Source organism: Puma concolor, chromosome C1 (assembly GCF_028749965.1).
Source record: "Puma concolor isolate L17-30 chromosome C1, mPumCon1.1.hap2, whole genome shotgun sequence".
Classification (NCBI taxonomy): Eukaryota; Metazoa; Chordata; class Mammalia; order Carnivora; family Felidae; genus Puma; species Puma concolor.
Genome location: NC_141674.1, coordinates 105,561,482 through 105,577,966, shown reverse-complemented (window position 1 = coordinate 105,577,966; position 16,485 = coordinate 105,561,482). Strand labels below are relative to the sequence as shown.

Genomic DNA, 16,485 nt, shown 5'->3' with positions numbered 1-16,485 from the left:
GAGGAGGCGAGTCAGGAGACCCAGGTTTGGGCACTAGTTTCATCATCACCACTTTGTGGCCTTAGGTCAAGTGACCGAATTTCTTTAGGCCTCTGTGCCTCCATGTATTAAAAGGTGAGGGATGAACCGCCACTTCCATCAACAAGCAAAGGGGACTATCAGAGGTGACCTGTGAAAGTCCTATGAAAATATGCAAGTGTTGCCCTCTAGGGTCAATTATTGAATAATAGCAAGCAGACACATCTCCTGGCGTAGGGTAGACACGCAATAACCACTAAATGAATACGAATCCCCGGCACACAGGAGCAGGGAAAAGGAAGAACTCTTTTTCCGGAGATGTCTCCAGATAAAAGGAAGTATTGGCCAATTTTGTGGTTTGAGGAATGGGGTGGGCTCAGCTTTTTCTGGCATCTGTCAAATGAACAGGGGCTTCTCTCTTTTTCTGGCACCCTCCTTTCCTCCTAATCCAACAATATTCCTCTTAACCTCTTTTCACTTACCATACTAATTGATTCCTCTATTTTAGGCTGATAAAGAAATTTATCCTTGCAAAATGCTCTTGTACATCATTTCTTTAAATCTTTAGTGCCACCTTGTGAGGTATATAGAATAAATATTATTCCCACTTGGAAAATGAGTAAACTGCTCAGCGAATCAATCGGCTTGCCCAAGTTTACCCAGCATGTTACTGGCTAAATGGATTAGAATCCAGGTTTTCTGACTCCAGCCTACCATTTAGGCTTTGTACACACACACACCACACCATATACACACACAGTCCCTCTCCCCTTCCCACCATCTGTATTTCTCAAGAATAAGAATCCAGGGGTGTCTTCATAATGAGGAAGCAAAATGTCCCAGCGTACTAGCCTGCACGATCGTTTGAGGGCTTGCTGGCCAGATAGATCAGAGCAGTCTGAATTCAGAGTTTAAATAGATTCTGGTGTATGGGAAACATGTAATTCATGACTTTCCCTATCTTCCTTCTTTCCCCTCCTTTTAGTCAACAAATATTTGAGTGTCTTCTCTATGCACGGTAGCGGGGTCCTTGTCTGTGGCATCAGGCAGGTGCTGGAGCCTTGTGGAACATCAGGCAGAGGGACTGCTCGGAAATCAAAACCCTCCAAAGTAATTTTCAGATTCCAGAACAGATGCCTGTGGGCTGGAGAACCTTTCTTGCCTATTTGCTCCTTAAGATGTTACATAAATCTCTGGGCTTCTCCCCCCACCACTAACCTGCACTGCTGTACTGCCTCATGTTATCCTGCCCCTGCCTTCCCACAGTTTTGTCTCCCCCGGTCCTATTATGCACGCCTCTTCCCCTGTGCCATACTCTTCCGGGGCCCGTTCTCCAACTGGCTTCTCTCCCACCAGGTGATCCTCATGCCACCTGAATTGGGATCTATGACTTAGGACTGTTTCCAAAGACCAGTTCTTAAGTGAGAAATCTCAGAGTGAGAACTTATGGGCTCTTTTGCACATTTTCATAGTGCTGTGTCTTCAGTGAGCTTGACACCGCCATACACATAAACCACAAAAATATGTTAATTTCTCTTTTTGGAGATAAGATACTGGGAGGACCTGTGATGGGGTTACCCCACCAACAGCATCACCATGGATAAGATACAACTGCCAGTTTTTATTCTTCAGTTGACTTTTTTTTTTTTAAGTTCATTTATTTTGAGAGAGAGAAAGAGAGAGAGAAAGTGTGGGTAGGGGCAGAGAGAGAGAGAGAGAGTGTCCCAAGCAAGGTCTGCACTGTCAGCCAGGAACCTAATGTGGGGATCAAACTCATGAACCATTAGATCATGACCTGAGCTGAAGTTGGATGCTTAACGGACTGAGCCACCCAGGTTGACTGTTTTATAAGCCAGTCCACTTGAGGGAGGAATAAAGGAGCTCTCACCAGTGAGGATTTGTGAGTTGCTGCCTGCAAGTTTACTGGGCAAAAACTGTCATCCAAACAGTTCGCCTAAAAGCAGAGCCTCGTCTTTTGTAGAGTAACTGGGACATTTGACTAGGGCATTTCAATCTGTGGAGGAGAGGGCATCAAAAGCACATGAGACTTTAACCAAAATGCTGTTTTTTAAATGGTAAAAAAGAAAGGCCACTAATAATGTGATCAGCTCTGTAAATCTTAAATAAAAATTTAAGTCTTTCATCCTCAATAAATACCAGGGGCGCCTGGGTGGCTCAGTTGGTTAAGCGTCCAACTTCGGCTCAGGTCATGATCTCGCGGTTCGTGGGTTCCAGCCCCGCGTCAGGCTCTGTGCTGACAGCTCAGAGCCTGGAGTCTGCTTTGGATTCTGTGTCTCCCTCTCTCTCTGCCCCTTCCCTGCTTGCACTCTCTCTCTCAAAAATAAACATTAAAAAAAAAAGAAGAAATGCCAACTTCTGGCATCAAACATCCTGAAGTTAAGGCTCTGTCTCTTTCTCTCTTTTTTAAAAATTATTTATTTATTTTTGAGAGAGAGATATCATGACCTGAGCCAAAGGCAGACGGTTAACCAACTGAGCCGCCCAGGAGCCCCTGTAAGGCTCTTTTCTTAGACTTGGCACTGTCAGCTGGGTAGCAGAATGGGAGCGGGCAAATACTCAGGGCAATGGTCTAAGAAAAGTCTCCGTTCTTACTCTTCTTATTCCAAAGAGTTATCTCGCCTCGAGGAAGGGAAGCACAGGTCTTCCAGCTTGGAGGGAGGGTTCTGTTTATTCGAAAAGACTGTGTAACTTGTAACATGCTGCATTTAAAATACTGTCTTCCCCAAATGTCATATGACTTCACTCAGGAGGACTTTAAGACACAGAACAGATGAACACAAGGGAAGGGAAGCAAAAATAATATAAAAACAGGGAGGGGAACGAAACCTAAGACTCTTAAATATGGAGGACAGAGGGTTACTGGAGGGGCTGTGGGAGGGGGCATGGGCTAAATGGGTAAGGGGCACTAAGGAATCTACTCTTGAAATCACTGTTGCACTATATGCTAACTAATTTGGATGTAAATTAAAAAAAATAAAAAATAAAAAATAAAATAAAATACTGTCTCCCCAAGTGAAGGCTATCTCCCTTTTTTTAGGATTATAAAAATTGGAAAAGTAGAAAAAAGTACCTAAAGTGACCCACCAAAAAAAAAAAAAAAAAAAAAAGAAAAGAAAAGAGAAGTAAGACCTAGCTCTGAGCTATACTACAGCCAAAAGCCTTAGGGCTTCACATGACTGGAAGTTAAAGAAACAATGATGAAAAGGGGGGAGGAGGAATGGGAAAAGGGGGATGGATGGAATGACCTTTATTTTTCCTTTTATTTCTTGAGTTGCTGATTAGTGCAGTGGGAGGGTTGACAGGAATCCAAACTTTTTATGTAGTGATTTTGTAGCCCCAAGTTGGAGATAGGAATCAGTCTTACTGTCCTATTCGTAGTCAAATTTCATTTAGTGTTTACAATGTTCTAAGTGCTTTATATGTATTATCTCATCTAATCCTCATGATCCTATGAGGTAGTTTATCACTTTTACATATATATCATATATATTTATATTTATATTTATATTTATATATCATCCCCAAAGTCTGATAATTGTGACAGATTTGAGCCTAGGGTATCTGAGGCTAGAGAATATTTTCGGTTCCACATGAAAGAAAGGTTAAAAAACATATAAAGGGCCTACAGAGAGCCAGAGAGGGATTGTGCTGTGTTTTTGCTATGATCTGAGGATGCTGTAATCTGGCATTAGTGACATCAGCTTCCACTGTTTTCAAGAGAACTGAAATTGACACCAGAAGTTATGAATCTGCCTTGACATTAATTTTTGGAAGTTTATTTATTTAGAGAGAGAAACAGAGCATGCGTGCGGGGGAGGGGCAGAGAGAGAGGGGAGAGAGAATCCCAAGCAGGGTCCACACTGTCAGCGCAAGAGCCCGATGTGGGGCTTGAACCCACAAACTGTGAGATCATGACCTGAGCCAAAGCCAAGAGCTGGATACTTAATCGCCTGAGCGTTGACATAGTTTAAATATCCTCTGGATAGAAGCGATGCCTTCTCTCTGTTTGGTGTAAAGCCAACTCATGCCTCATCTTGCGAATTCCCATAAACCCCATTAACCCCAAAGAAATAAAAACTTGTATCTTTTCACAAAATGGATTTTTATTGTAGTCATACATGGTTTCTCAGTGCCACAGAAAATTGCAGTGTAGGAACAATTTTGGGATGGCTTTCTACAGAAACATGATGAGTTTTCAAAAATGAGGTGTGCAGGAATGTGGTTAATGAAAAGTAAAAGGGGTCAAGAGAAGGGAGGATGTGTAGCGTGTGCATCAAATAGTTTACTTTTTAAACCCTTCTGAGCTCTGATAACCCTTTACTCAAGTGAGATCCCAACAAAATTCATCAGAAACCAAAGTGATTGTGCTGTCAAATACAAGGAATATATCTGTTTATTTGATAAGGAAACCACGGGAAAGGTGGGTCAGGACCGGCACAGAGTTCTTCTCAACTTGTCCCTGGGATGTGGGTGTCTGTGCCTACAGTTCAGGAGTGAGCAGGCTACCTGGAGGTGGGTTATAAGGACAAGCGTGAAACCCAAGGCTCTCCTCCAACACCCGCGGCCAGTGGGGACAGCCTGCAGGGAGGTTGAGGGCGAGCTGCGCCGGCCTCCTCGCCCTGTGCCTCCTCTCCCCGCGCCGGTTCAGGTTCACCGTCTGCTTGTGGACCTCGCTGTAACTTGAGAGCTCTCCTTGCTTCTGCTGTGCAGTCCGGAAGCCAGAACTTCCTCTAGGAAACTGACCGGTAGACTTGAGGTTACTCAAAGGGGGAAAAGGAAAAGCATCTCCAAATTAGAAGATCTTGCCCGTGACTTGTGACTGGATGAAGGAGATCGTGAAGAGTATGCAAGGATTACTGTCCTGGTGTGCGGGGCACTCAGACATCCGGGCTAGGAGAGCCCTCCCTCGGTGCTCCTCCCCGGGGATCTCATGGGGTTTTTTAGCACTAAATCTGCAAGATCTGGTAAGGCTAAAACTTCCTGTTTGAAATTTCTAGTTAGGAACCCAGGAGTTTTAAGGGCAAGGCTACTGTATTAACTGAGAACCACGTTCCATCGAGCACCTCTTATCTGTACTCTCGAAATGGCTTCAGAACTTGGACTGTGTCCCTTCAGTCTCCTCCTCAGCCAGTGTCCTCTGCAAAGTGGCACTAGAATTCATTTTCTAAAATACAGACGATATCCTATTGCATATTTTTGCCTCTTCCACTTGAAGACCTTTCTTTTGCTTACAGAATGACACACAAGTTAAAACTTGAGGCCCTTCACATTGTGTCCTTGTGATAACTCATACTTGTATTTATTGTGTTCTGAGAACTGTTTTAAGCCATACGTGCATGTGTACGTATGTGTGAAATAGACGCTATTATCCTTATTTAAAAGATGACAAAATCAAGCTATGGAGAGGTGAAGTGATTTTCCAAGGTCACCACAGCCAGTAAGTGGCTTAGCTGTGACTCAAACCCAGGCTCTGGAACCTGCGCCCTCGGGCCCCACATATACTGCCACTGGATTGTTCCCTTGCTCGTCTGACTCCACTTCCCACCCTGCGGCCCCGGGAGCGCCCCAACACTTGCTGTCCCCTAAACACCTCATGTGCGTTCCCACCTGTTTGCTCTTAGGTCCTGTGTCCAGAATGCTAGACAGCCCTTCTCTGTCTGACGAAATCCTTTATATATTTTTTTAATGTTTATTTTTGAGAGAGGGAAAGAGAGAGACAGAGCACTAGTGGGGGAGGGGCAGAGAGAGAGGGAGACACAGAATCCGAAGCAGGCTCCAGGCTCTGGGCTGTCAGCACAGAGCCTGATGCGGGGCTCAAACCCACGAACCATGAGATCATGACCTGAGCTGAAGTCGCACACTCAACTGACTGAGCTACCCAGGTGCCCCTGATGAAATCCTTTAAGGCTAAGGATTAAAAGCCACCTTTTCTGTGAAGCCTTCTCAAACTCCTCCATGCTGGACGGATCCCTCCCACGGCTCTAATCACTTTCTGGTGCTATTTTAGCTCTGTATGATTATTCCGTAGGTACTCCTCGGTTATTTCTGTCACACTAGACTGTGAGGTGCTTAGGGTGGGTCTGAGACTTCTTCGATCTCCAAGGTGGATCTCCAGCGCTCACTCAGCACAGATGCTGACTTCTAGCAGGGACCCAATAAAGGTATACTGAATAAGTGAATTCATCTGAATGGCTCCTGTTGGCAAAAGAGCCTTTGCTGTGATATAGGAGCTCTGGGGGCGGTATTTTTAAGTGCCACACTCACGCTCAGGAGACAGACCTGTAGCAGAGGGTTGGAGGGGTGATGGCCAGGTCCCTTATTATTACCAGTGTTTTGCAGTTTTAGACCTGGCAGATTTGGCACTTGGAGGATTTAAATGAAAACTCCTTTGCAAAAGAAAAAAAAAAAAAGATGAAGTAGAGGGAAAGGAGTAGAAGCTAAATTCATTTATTCCGCTACTGAAATATGGGCACATCTGTCTGGACTGGTTTTCTGGCCAGTAGGACTGGAGACACGTGGAGGACAGAAAACAAGTGTCAGGAAACGAAGCAGCACTGCTTTCTTGAAAGACAGCACAAGAAGTCTTTGGTCAGTGATGGTTAAGAATGAAACAAACCTGCTGGGAAACCCTACAGGAATTCAGCGGTGACCTTTATTTGCTTCCCTTCAGACTCTGCTACCGGTGCAAAGAAAAGAAGTAACTTAACTGAAATTATACGTAATGATCCTCCTCTGCGTATCAATAAGACCCCACATTTTTGACTGCAAAGAGAAAATACTATTTATATTTGCCAAGTCTAATTTTATTTCCTAGGGCCATTGTGACTTTTAAAAAGTATCTATTTGAGGACTTTGATGAGTCACTGCGGAATGCTTAAAAAATTATGGGCGGTGAACATATTGGTATCTATACCCCAAATTTAGACTATGTTTATGAAAAACAACAAAAGAAGGATTTTTCTTTCCTAGCTTTGTTTTAAATCAATTTCGCTTACAAAGCAAACTAAAAAGTCCCCTTCTCCTGTGGTACTATAATCTAATTCAATTCAGCTCAGTTCAATTCAATTTAACAAGTGTTTTACTGAGCATCCGTTATGAGGTAGGTGTTGAGCTGGGTGTACAAAGGATCACTTGTTAGGGTTCTTTTTTTTTTTTTTATTTATTTTTTTTATTTTTGAGACAGAGAGAGACAGAGCATGAACGGGGGAGGGGCAGAGAGAGAGGGAGACACAGAATCTGAAGCAGGCTCCAGGCTCTGAGCGGTCAGCACAGAGCCTGACGCGGGGCTCGAACTCACGGACCGCGAGATCATGACCTGAGCCAAAGTCGGCCGCTTAACCGACTGAGCCACCCAGGCGCCCGCTTAACCGACTGAGCCACCCAAGCACCCCACTTGTTAGGATTCTTACCTTTAAGGGACTGTCCGAGACAGATACAGTCACAATTCAATGTGAGACAAGATATAAACAAAGAAGGTTCCAGAAGCTAACCCAGGAGGTTAATGCTACTGCTCGTCTTGGTTTGTGCTGTCATGATTCCCAACTCTATGGGAAGAAGCAAGGTGGGCAGCAAAAGGCCCCGATTTTAAAGTCAACCTCAAGAAAGGCTTGCATCGCACATTGAGAAAAGAGTTTCTTCACTTTCTAGTCTTTGGTAAGGAACTAAAGACTAACACTTATAGGATTTTAGATTTTCATTACTAAAGTAATTTCGTTGAACAACTGTGTTCTTAAAGCTATATAGCAAGACTGTCTATCACCTACATCTTCCTCTTTTTTCACTATATTCCACAGGTAGAAATTATATGGGATTTTTTTTTCTTTTTCTTTTGAGAGAGAGAGAGAGAGAGCATGAGTAGGGGAGAGGGGCAGCGGGAGAGAGAGAGAGAGAGAGAGGGAGAGAGAGAGACTCTTAAGCAAGCTTCCACTCTCAGCCTGGAACCTGATGCGGGGGTCGATCCCATGACCTGAGCTGAACTCAAGCTCAAATGACTGAGCCACCAGGGTGCCCCTATATGAGTTTCTTAATAATAAGAAAACCAAAGACACCAAAGGAAGCTAGAATCAAATGTGAAGGGGAATAATGAAACAAAATGAATGGAATTTATGGGAAGCAGGAACCTAGAAAAGGACTTTCTGGAAAATAATGAGAAAAAAACTTGAAATGTTTGCCTTAATGGAGTAATAATCTTCTAATTACAGCCAAACACTAGAGATGCTGGAATATAGGAGTGGGTCAGAGAGAAGGATGTGACGGAGCATTTAATAGCCCAGAACACTGAAAAGTCTTCTCATTTTCCACTGCTTACAGCGCTCAGAGCTGCTCTGATATCTTGTACCTCTTTGCTTTTGCACATTCTATTCCCTCTGCCTGGAGGACTGCCCATCTGTGTCATACTTTATCTGAACTATGCATCTTTTACAACTCAACTCTCATATTATCAATCCTCTAGGAATTCATTTGTCTACATGTCTTTTTTCCACTGAGGTCTATAAGCTTTTTGAGGACACAATACATGAACACATTCTTTTGGTAAAAGTTTTAAATGGTACACATAGAGCTCAGGTCTTCCTGGATTCATCTCTTCCCCATTACTCTTTCCAGAGGACAATTTGATTAGCAAATATTTGTTAAGTGCCTACTATGTGCCAGGCCCTGTTGTGGAAGCTGTGAATATAGCAATAACCAAAGTAAAAAAGTTCTCTCATGGAATTTACATTCCAATAAGGGAAGGGGAAGATAAAGGAAGTTAATAAGTAAAATACAATAATAATAACACAACAAAAATAATCATGGTGAACTCCTAACACTGTAGGTGAGGTTCTGTTCTGATGAGAGAAAAACTATCCCACTTTACAAAGCAACTGAGGCACAGAGAAGCCTAGGTCCTACATCTTGAGAGTGACAGAGTTGGGATACAAACCTAGGCAATCTGGCTTCAGAGTTTATTCTTGTAAGCAGGATGCAGTGGTCTGGGGTATGTCAGATCAAGAAAGCGCGATGGGGAAAAATAAAGCAGGTTTGAAAGAGAGGTGGAGGTGGTGTTGGTGGTGTGAGATCTTAAATCCTGTGGTCAAGGAAGGCCTCACTGAGAAACTGATATTTGAGCCATGACCTGAATGAAGCAACAGAGAAGATTATCTGGGGAAAGAGCAAGTGCAAAGGAACCAAGGCCGCGTGTGCTGGGGACCAGAGAGGAGGCCAGTGTGGCTGGAAGTCTGGGTAGTGAGAGAGGAGACAGGAGACGGATGGGAGTAGAAGATGAGATCACGTGAGGCCTGGTAGCTTGCTGTAAGGATTTTGATTTTTACTTTGAGTAAGAAAGAAAACATCTGGAAGTTGTTTATTTATTTATTTTGAGGGGGTGCGGGGGGGGGGGGAGAGATTCCTAAGGAGGCTCCACGCTGTCAGCGCACAGCCCGATGTGGGGCTCGAACTCATGCATGGTGAGATGTTGACCTGAGCCAAAATCAAGAGTTGGATGCTTAACCAACTGAGTCACTCAGGCACCTCACATCTGGAGGTTTTTGTGCAGAGATGTGACATGCCCTGAATTACGAATTTTCACAGGGTCACTCTAGTGATACAGAGAAGGTGAGGCAGTTGTAACAATCCAGGTAGAAAATGATGGTGGCATGGACCAGGGCAGTAGTAGTAAGAGCGTGTCAGATTCTAGACACACTTGGAAGCAAAGGATTGTAAGATTTACTGATGAATCAGGATGCAGGCGGGAGAGAAAGAGGGGAGTTGAGGAAACACCCAGGTTTTTGGCCTAAGCATACTAGTAGAAGGATGGTATACAATTAACTGAGGTGGCAAGTCTGAGGGAGGATTAGGTTTAGAAAGATATATCAGAAGCGTGGTCTTGATCATGTTACATATGGATAATTAGACACTCAAACCGAAGTGTCAAGTAGACAGCTGAATATACAAATCTGGAGTTTGGGGAAGAAGTTCAGACTAGAAACAGTGGTTCTCAATGGGGAAGGGGGGCAGAGAGGTGTCATTTTATCCCCAGGGGATATCTGGCAATGTTTGGAAACATTTTTGGTTGTCGTAACTGGTGCGCTCCGGCATCCAGAGGCTAGCGACGTTGCTGAACATCCCACTGTGCACAGGACAGTTCACTACGACAAAGAATTATCTGGTCCCCAACACTGATAGTGCTGAGGCAGAAACTCTGGACTTGACATACACATTTGGGAGTCTGTAGCAGAGAGACTTTAAAGCCATGAGCCTGGAGAAGACTGCCAAGGGAGTGGGTACAGAGGAGAAGACTAAGGACATCTAAGCACTAAGGAAGTCTAAGGACAGTGTTCTAGGGGCTCCAAACATAGGAAAAATGAACAAAACTGACAGAGCAGGAATGGCCAGCGAGACAGGAAGACCGGGAGACTACAGTTTCTGGAAGCTAAGGGATAAAGGTGTTTCCAAGTGAAGGGACTATTAACTGTGTCAAATGATGTTGACAGGTCACGTAAAATGAGCGCTAGAAGTTGACTCTGGGTTTCGCCATGTGGAGGTCCCTAGAGACCACAGTGGGAGCAATTCTGGAGAGTGATGGGGGTGAAAAACTGAACAGAGTGAGGTTTAGAAGAATATGTGGGTTCAAGAGAATATGTCAGGAGAGGAATCAGGGACAGTGACTATAAAGAGTTCTTCAAGAATTGTGCTACAAAAGAGAACAGAGAAATGATACGGGACCTGGAAAGAGGAGGCTACCGGAGGGTTTTTAAGGGTGGGGGAAAGTCAGTAAGTTTCTATGAATGATCCACTAGAGTGGGAAAAACTGATTTGAGGAGAGAGGAGCCAGTTTGGAGTCATATCCTGGAGTAGGTGAGGGATAAGACCGGGTGCCTATGAGGGGGGCTGAGCTAGGCTAGGAACACTGGTCCCAGGGGACAGGACAGATGGAACTAGCGGGGGAGGAGCAGAGAGAGAGAGAGAGAGAGAGAGAGAGAGAGAGAGAGAATGAATGAATCTGAAGCAGGCTCTGCGGCATGCCCAGTCAGTGTGAGCTTGACAATGCGGGGCTCGATCCCACAACCTGAGCAGAAATCAAGAGTGTGACGCTCAACTGACTGAGCCACCCAGGCGCCCTGGAGGCAGTATTTTCTTTAAAAATTTTACTGTTTATTTATTTTTGAAAGAGACAGAGAGAGAGAGAGAGAGACAGAGACAGAGAGACAGAGAGAGAGCATGCAGGAAGAGGTGGAGAGAGAGGGAGACACAGAATCTGGAGCAGGCTCCAGGCTCCGAGCTGACAGCACAGAGCCCGACACGGGGCTCAAACTCACAAACCATGAGATCGTGACCTGAGCTGAAGTTGGACACTTAACCTGTTGAGCCACCCAGGCGCCCAATAAACTAAGTTTATTTTCTAAACTTAGTTGGCTATAGAATCCTTTTTTAGTGGAATACCTATCAATACTAAACAAATGCCAAACACATTTTCTATAGGACAGACCTTGGGAAACACTGAATTAAGACAAAATATTTCCTTGATTATAACCACTTCCACTGAGGAATTGACACTTTCTTACAAACAATGTAACTGCCTATTAAAAAACATAGCTTCTCCTTCCCAGTTCCCACCTTAGCACTAGACACCTGACTTATGGGGAAGAAGAACTAAAACCCTAAAAACAAAGCAAAAGAAAACAAATAAACAGGAGCCCTTGGCTTTATTTTCTCACTGAGAAGAAAGAGGACAAAAGCCACCAGTGGGATTCTGCCTGTAGCCAGCATTGTGCGTATATCATTCACTGGAGGGCTGTGTGAGGAGAAAGGACTACCGTTGGAGTCCACAGGGCAGAAAACAGACTCCTCAGGGACACAACTGCCTGTAATATCAGTTATACAGGGGCCTGAAAGGAGGTTATCAACCGAAAACCAAAAGAGCTAGAGATACACTTTCTCACCACTGGGAACATTCAAAACCACATCAATTTCTCAAAGCAACCACAACTACAGGAGTAGAATGGTGACCACCACAAAAAAATACAAGAAGCAAAGCCCCAAATAACCTGCCTGCAGCAAGCATGGCTGTGGAAGGCTCTGTGCTGGCCTATTAATTACACAGGTGCTGACTCTGGGAGCCTCAAAGGGGACATTTTAAGTGAGCACAAACGGAACCTGAGCTACTAAACATTTTTGTCCTCACAGACCACAACACAAAGGTCATCTGGCAGCTGGGCTACTACCTTCATAGTAAATTTTATCACTGCCCTGGTGTATTCCTACTTGGGATAATAACAGAATTCTGCTCTTGAAGGGTTTCAAAACAAGTGATTGAAGTATGGGTGATGGCAGAGGCGGTTGATGATGAATATCCAGAGTTCCCCAAATAGAAGAGCAGTTAACAGTAGCAGCAGCAGTAAGTAACAGCTATTGACTGCTTCCCCCACGCCAGATTCTCCTGCAAGCATTTCATATATGTTCTATTATCCGTTCATCACCACAGTGATGTGAAAGAGCCATTATGGACCTCCATCTTACAGCTGAGACACTGAGGCACAAAAAGGTTAAATAATTTGCATAAAGTCATATAAGTGGACACATGGCAAAACTGGGATTTATTTTTTTTTTTTAATTTTTTTTTTTCAACGTTTTTATTTATTTTTGGGACAGAGAGAGACAGAGCATGAACGGGGGAGGAGCAGAGAGAGAGGGAGACACAGAATCGGAAACAGGCTCCAGGCTCCGAGCCATCAGCCCAGAGCCTGATGCGGGGCTCGAACTCACGGACCGCGAGATCGTGACCTGGCTGAAGTCGGACGCTTAACCGACTGCGCCACCCAGGCGCCCCAAAACTGGGATTTAAAAAGGTAGTCTTGGCACTGGAGTCCATGCTCTTAACTGCTAAGCGAAACTGCCTTTTTTTTTTTTTTTTTTTTTTTTTTAAGAGAGGGAGCATGCCTCAGTGGGGCAGAGGGGCAAAGGGAGAGACAGAATCTTAAGCAGGTTCCACGCTCAACGTGGAGCCCCACGCGGAGTCCAACTGGGATCATGACCTGAGCTGAAATCAAGAGTCTGAGTCACCCAGGAACCCCTGTACTGTCTTTTAAAAGATGAAAGGTACCAAAAAGTGATGTGTAAATCACAGGTCCCATTCAACCCCAGAGGCTCTAATGACAATCCCTGTGAAAGAACAGGTCTCTTGGTGGATACATCACTCAGCTGGGGAAGGTAACAGAGTTTTGGCAGAGGAAAGACAACTCAGGGCTGTGCTGACAATAATCAACTACTTGAGTATTTAATAATCTGTGACATCAAATTGATAACTTTTAAGAATCTGTAGAACATTTCAGTATTTTTTATCATAAAAAACAGAACTGTAGATCATAAGGGTGCCTGGGTGGCTCAGTCAGTTAAGCATCCGACTCTTGATCATGATCAAGGTCGTGATCTCACGGTTCTTGAGATCGAGCCCCACATCAAGATCTGCGCTGACAGCCTGGAGTCTGCCTGGGATTCTGTCTCTCCCTCTCTCTTTCTAAAAATGAATAAATAAACTTGAAAAAAAAGAAATGTAGATAATATATGAAGTAAACAGGTCACTTTTGTGTCACTACACAGAGTTAGAAGTTTTGAACTTTTCCTTCTATTTTTAACTTTCTATTGTTGAACCCAACAAATCCTGAAACAAATATGCAAATACAGATTGGGTCTTACACACTACACAAAAAGGCATATCCTATAGACTTGTAAATGACGAGAACATTTTTCTAAAATGCAACATCCTGACTATAAGAAACAGAAACTATTCAAACAAGCTTATGTAAAAGAAAAAGGTGTATTAGATGGCGTGACGCTGGGGGTAAGCTGAAGCGATGGGAGGGAGAAGGGGGTCAGTATCTCCCTCTGACTCTCTTGTCTCTATTTGTGTCTCTCTCATTTATTGGTTTCTCAACTTCACAACGTTTATCTGCTTCTTTCTTCTTTCTCTGATTTGAGTTGAAGTTTTTTTTTTTTTAACCAACCTCCATACAAATTGATGATTTTTGATAGTTTTTTTTTTTTTTAAGCAGGCTCCTCATCCAACATGGGGCTTGAACTCCCGACCCTGAGATCGAGAGACTGAGCCAGCCAGGCATTCCAAGAATTGAAGATTTTTAAGTTTAGTTTTAAGAATCAAGTGCACCTAACCTCAGTGTTGCATGGACATGATGTGAAGGTTAAACTGGTAATAAAATCTTTGTGGCTGGAAAATTAGTAATTTAGCATCTTAAAAATATTTGGGGTGCCTGGGTGGCTCAGTTGGTTGGTCATCCGTCTTCATCTCAGGTCGTGATCTCATGGCCTGTGAATTTGAGCCCCACGATGGGGTCTGTGCTGACAGCCCAGAGCCTGGAGCCTGCTTCAGATTCTGTGTCTCCCTCTCTCTCTGCCCCTGCCCCTCTCACACTCTGTCTCTCTCTCTCACTCTCAAAAATAAATAAGCACTAAAAAAATTTTTTTAAAAATATTTATGTTCTGTGACTCTTGATCTCAGGGTTGTGAATTCAAGCCCCATGGTGGGTGTACAGCTTACTAAAAAAAAAGTAAAAACAAACAAAAAAAAAGTTTATGCTCTTGGAGGCAGTAATTTCACCTTAACATTGCTAGCAGTGCATGAATCTAGGATCACACAAATTTGAACTTGATTTACAGGTTTGCACTTCCTTGTCGTATGACCTAAGGCAAATTATTTCATTTCTCCATGTTCTTGTTTCTTCATTTTAAAATTGAAATCACAACACTGCCTCTTGGATCACAAAGATTAAATGAGATAATATATGTAATGAAGTCACCAGACTGTCTGGCATCTAGTATATGCTCAATTATTATCCCAAGTGAACGACTGGACAAGTATATAAGGATACATATAAAATAATGTTTATTATAGCATTATTAATATGATTGAAAAATTATAAACAATTAATACTAAACAATTTTATCCACCACTGTAACACAACACTGTAGTCTTAAGATAGCTCCTGGAATACAGTAGGTACTCAATAAGTGCTGAATGAACAAAAAAGGGTTGGTTGAATAAATTGGGGCACAATCAGACAACAGAATGCTATTCAGTCACTCTAAAAATGACATATGTTGGAATTTTCATTGAAAGTACATGTATAGTACAGTCCTTTTGTTTAAAAATATATGTGCGTACATTAATAGAAAAAGGTCCAAAAGGCTATACATACATCAAGATGTTGACATTTCCTATGGTGGGACTGTGGCAGTATGGATATTTTTATTATCTTATTTTTGCTTAGCTGTATTAAATTTTTTTCCTACGAGTATTATGCATTGATTTTGCAGTGAAAAGCTATTTTTAATTTTAAAAATATATGTTCCAAATGCACAAATAAATTGGAACCAAGAGACAGACCTAGATTTGAATCTTGGTTAAATCCAGTTTTTTCAAAAAGCATCTTATTATTCATTTATATGCTTATTTTTCCCATTGGACATCGAAATCCTTAAAAATATGGAACATGTCTCCATGTTTGTCTCTTTGTAGCGCCTTTCACAAAACCTTACACGTTATCAGTGCTCAATAAATGCTTGTCAGTGACAGGCAATACACCCCACCACAGCTCTTGCAATGGTGTTTAATGCGTTGGTCACAGCAGCAAAGTAACTCCCTCTAGAATCTCTACGGAGATGGTGATGGTTCCAACACTTTTAAAAAACTGATCCTGAAATGCCCATAAGTGAACAAGAGTGTCCTCTGGATTCCTCTTCCTTTGAAATGCAAATTCTGTTACAGGATCCTAATTTTTCTGTAAATAATTCAGAGATCGAACCAACTTGTGGTTACAGGAGAAGGTCCAAGTTTCTAGTGTTACTTGTTTAGGTAGAAATCTATAAAGTACCTGTTGAAGATATTAATCAGCCCCCTCCCAGCTTCACATTTATTTACAGAAATCCAAAATGCCAAGTGTTTTCTAGGCCCTAAAACGTACTCTCTGCAAAAAAAAGTACTCTCTGCACTGTAACTTACTTACTCTGTCAGGATTATATTATTACCAACCCTTAAATTATCATCTTAGGTAGTGATGAAACTAATAAGAGTTATAACTAGTTAATCAAGTTAACCATTTTTTATTCAAAGAGCAACACTGTCTTAAATCTCATTCTTAATTATTCCTCACTTTCGTACTATTTTTTCCCCTGCTTTGGTTTACAACATATCTTAGTAGGCAGAAAGCTTCACATATTTGTGAATTTGGTAAAAACAAATTCTGCCTACTTTATAAGTGATATTTATAAGCAAGGGATTAGAAAAATCATAGCTAGATAAATCTTAAAATATTATTTCAGCTGAGTGCTTAGTTGTCCAGACTGGAAACACACCATCTGAGTTCAATTCCAGCTTTGTCGCCTATTAGGTCTATATGACTTTGGATAAGGTTTTCACTTCTCTAAAACCTCAATCCCATCTGGAAAATGAAG

General features: G+C 42.7%; 1 protein-coding gene across 4 annotated transcripts in view; it reads right to left on the bottom strand.

Annotated features, from left to right (window-relative positions):
- Positions 1-4,401: 4,401 nt before the first annotated feature.
- VPS45 (vacuolar protein sorting 45 homolog) overlaps positions 4,402-16,485 on the bottom strand; it is a 66,929-nt gene continuing 54,845 nt past the window's right edge. For 2 of the 4 annotated variants that reach the window (XM_086718076.1, XM_086718077.1), the window contains exon 15: positions 4,402-4,799. In XM_086718076.1, coding sequence (XP_086574202.1) covers positions 4,520-4,799 — 280 coding nt within the window. In that variant the 3' untranslated portion in view covers positions 4,402-4,519. Of the gene's footprint in view, positions 4,800-14,894; positions 15,813-16,485 lie in introns of those variants that run through there. The other 2 variants (XM_025931342.2, XM_086718079.1) reach the window with 2 other exon arrangements.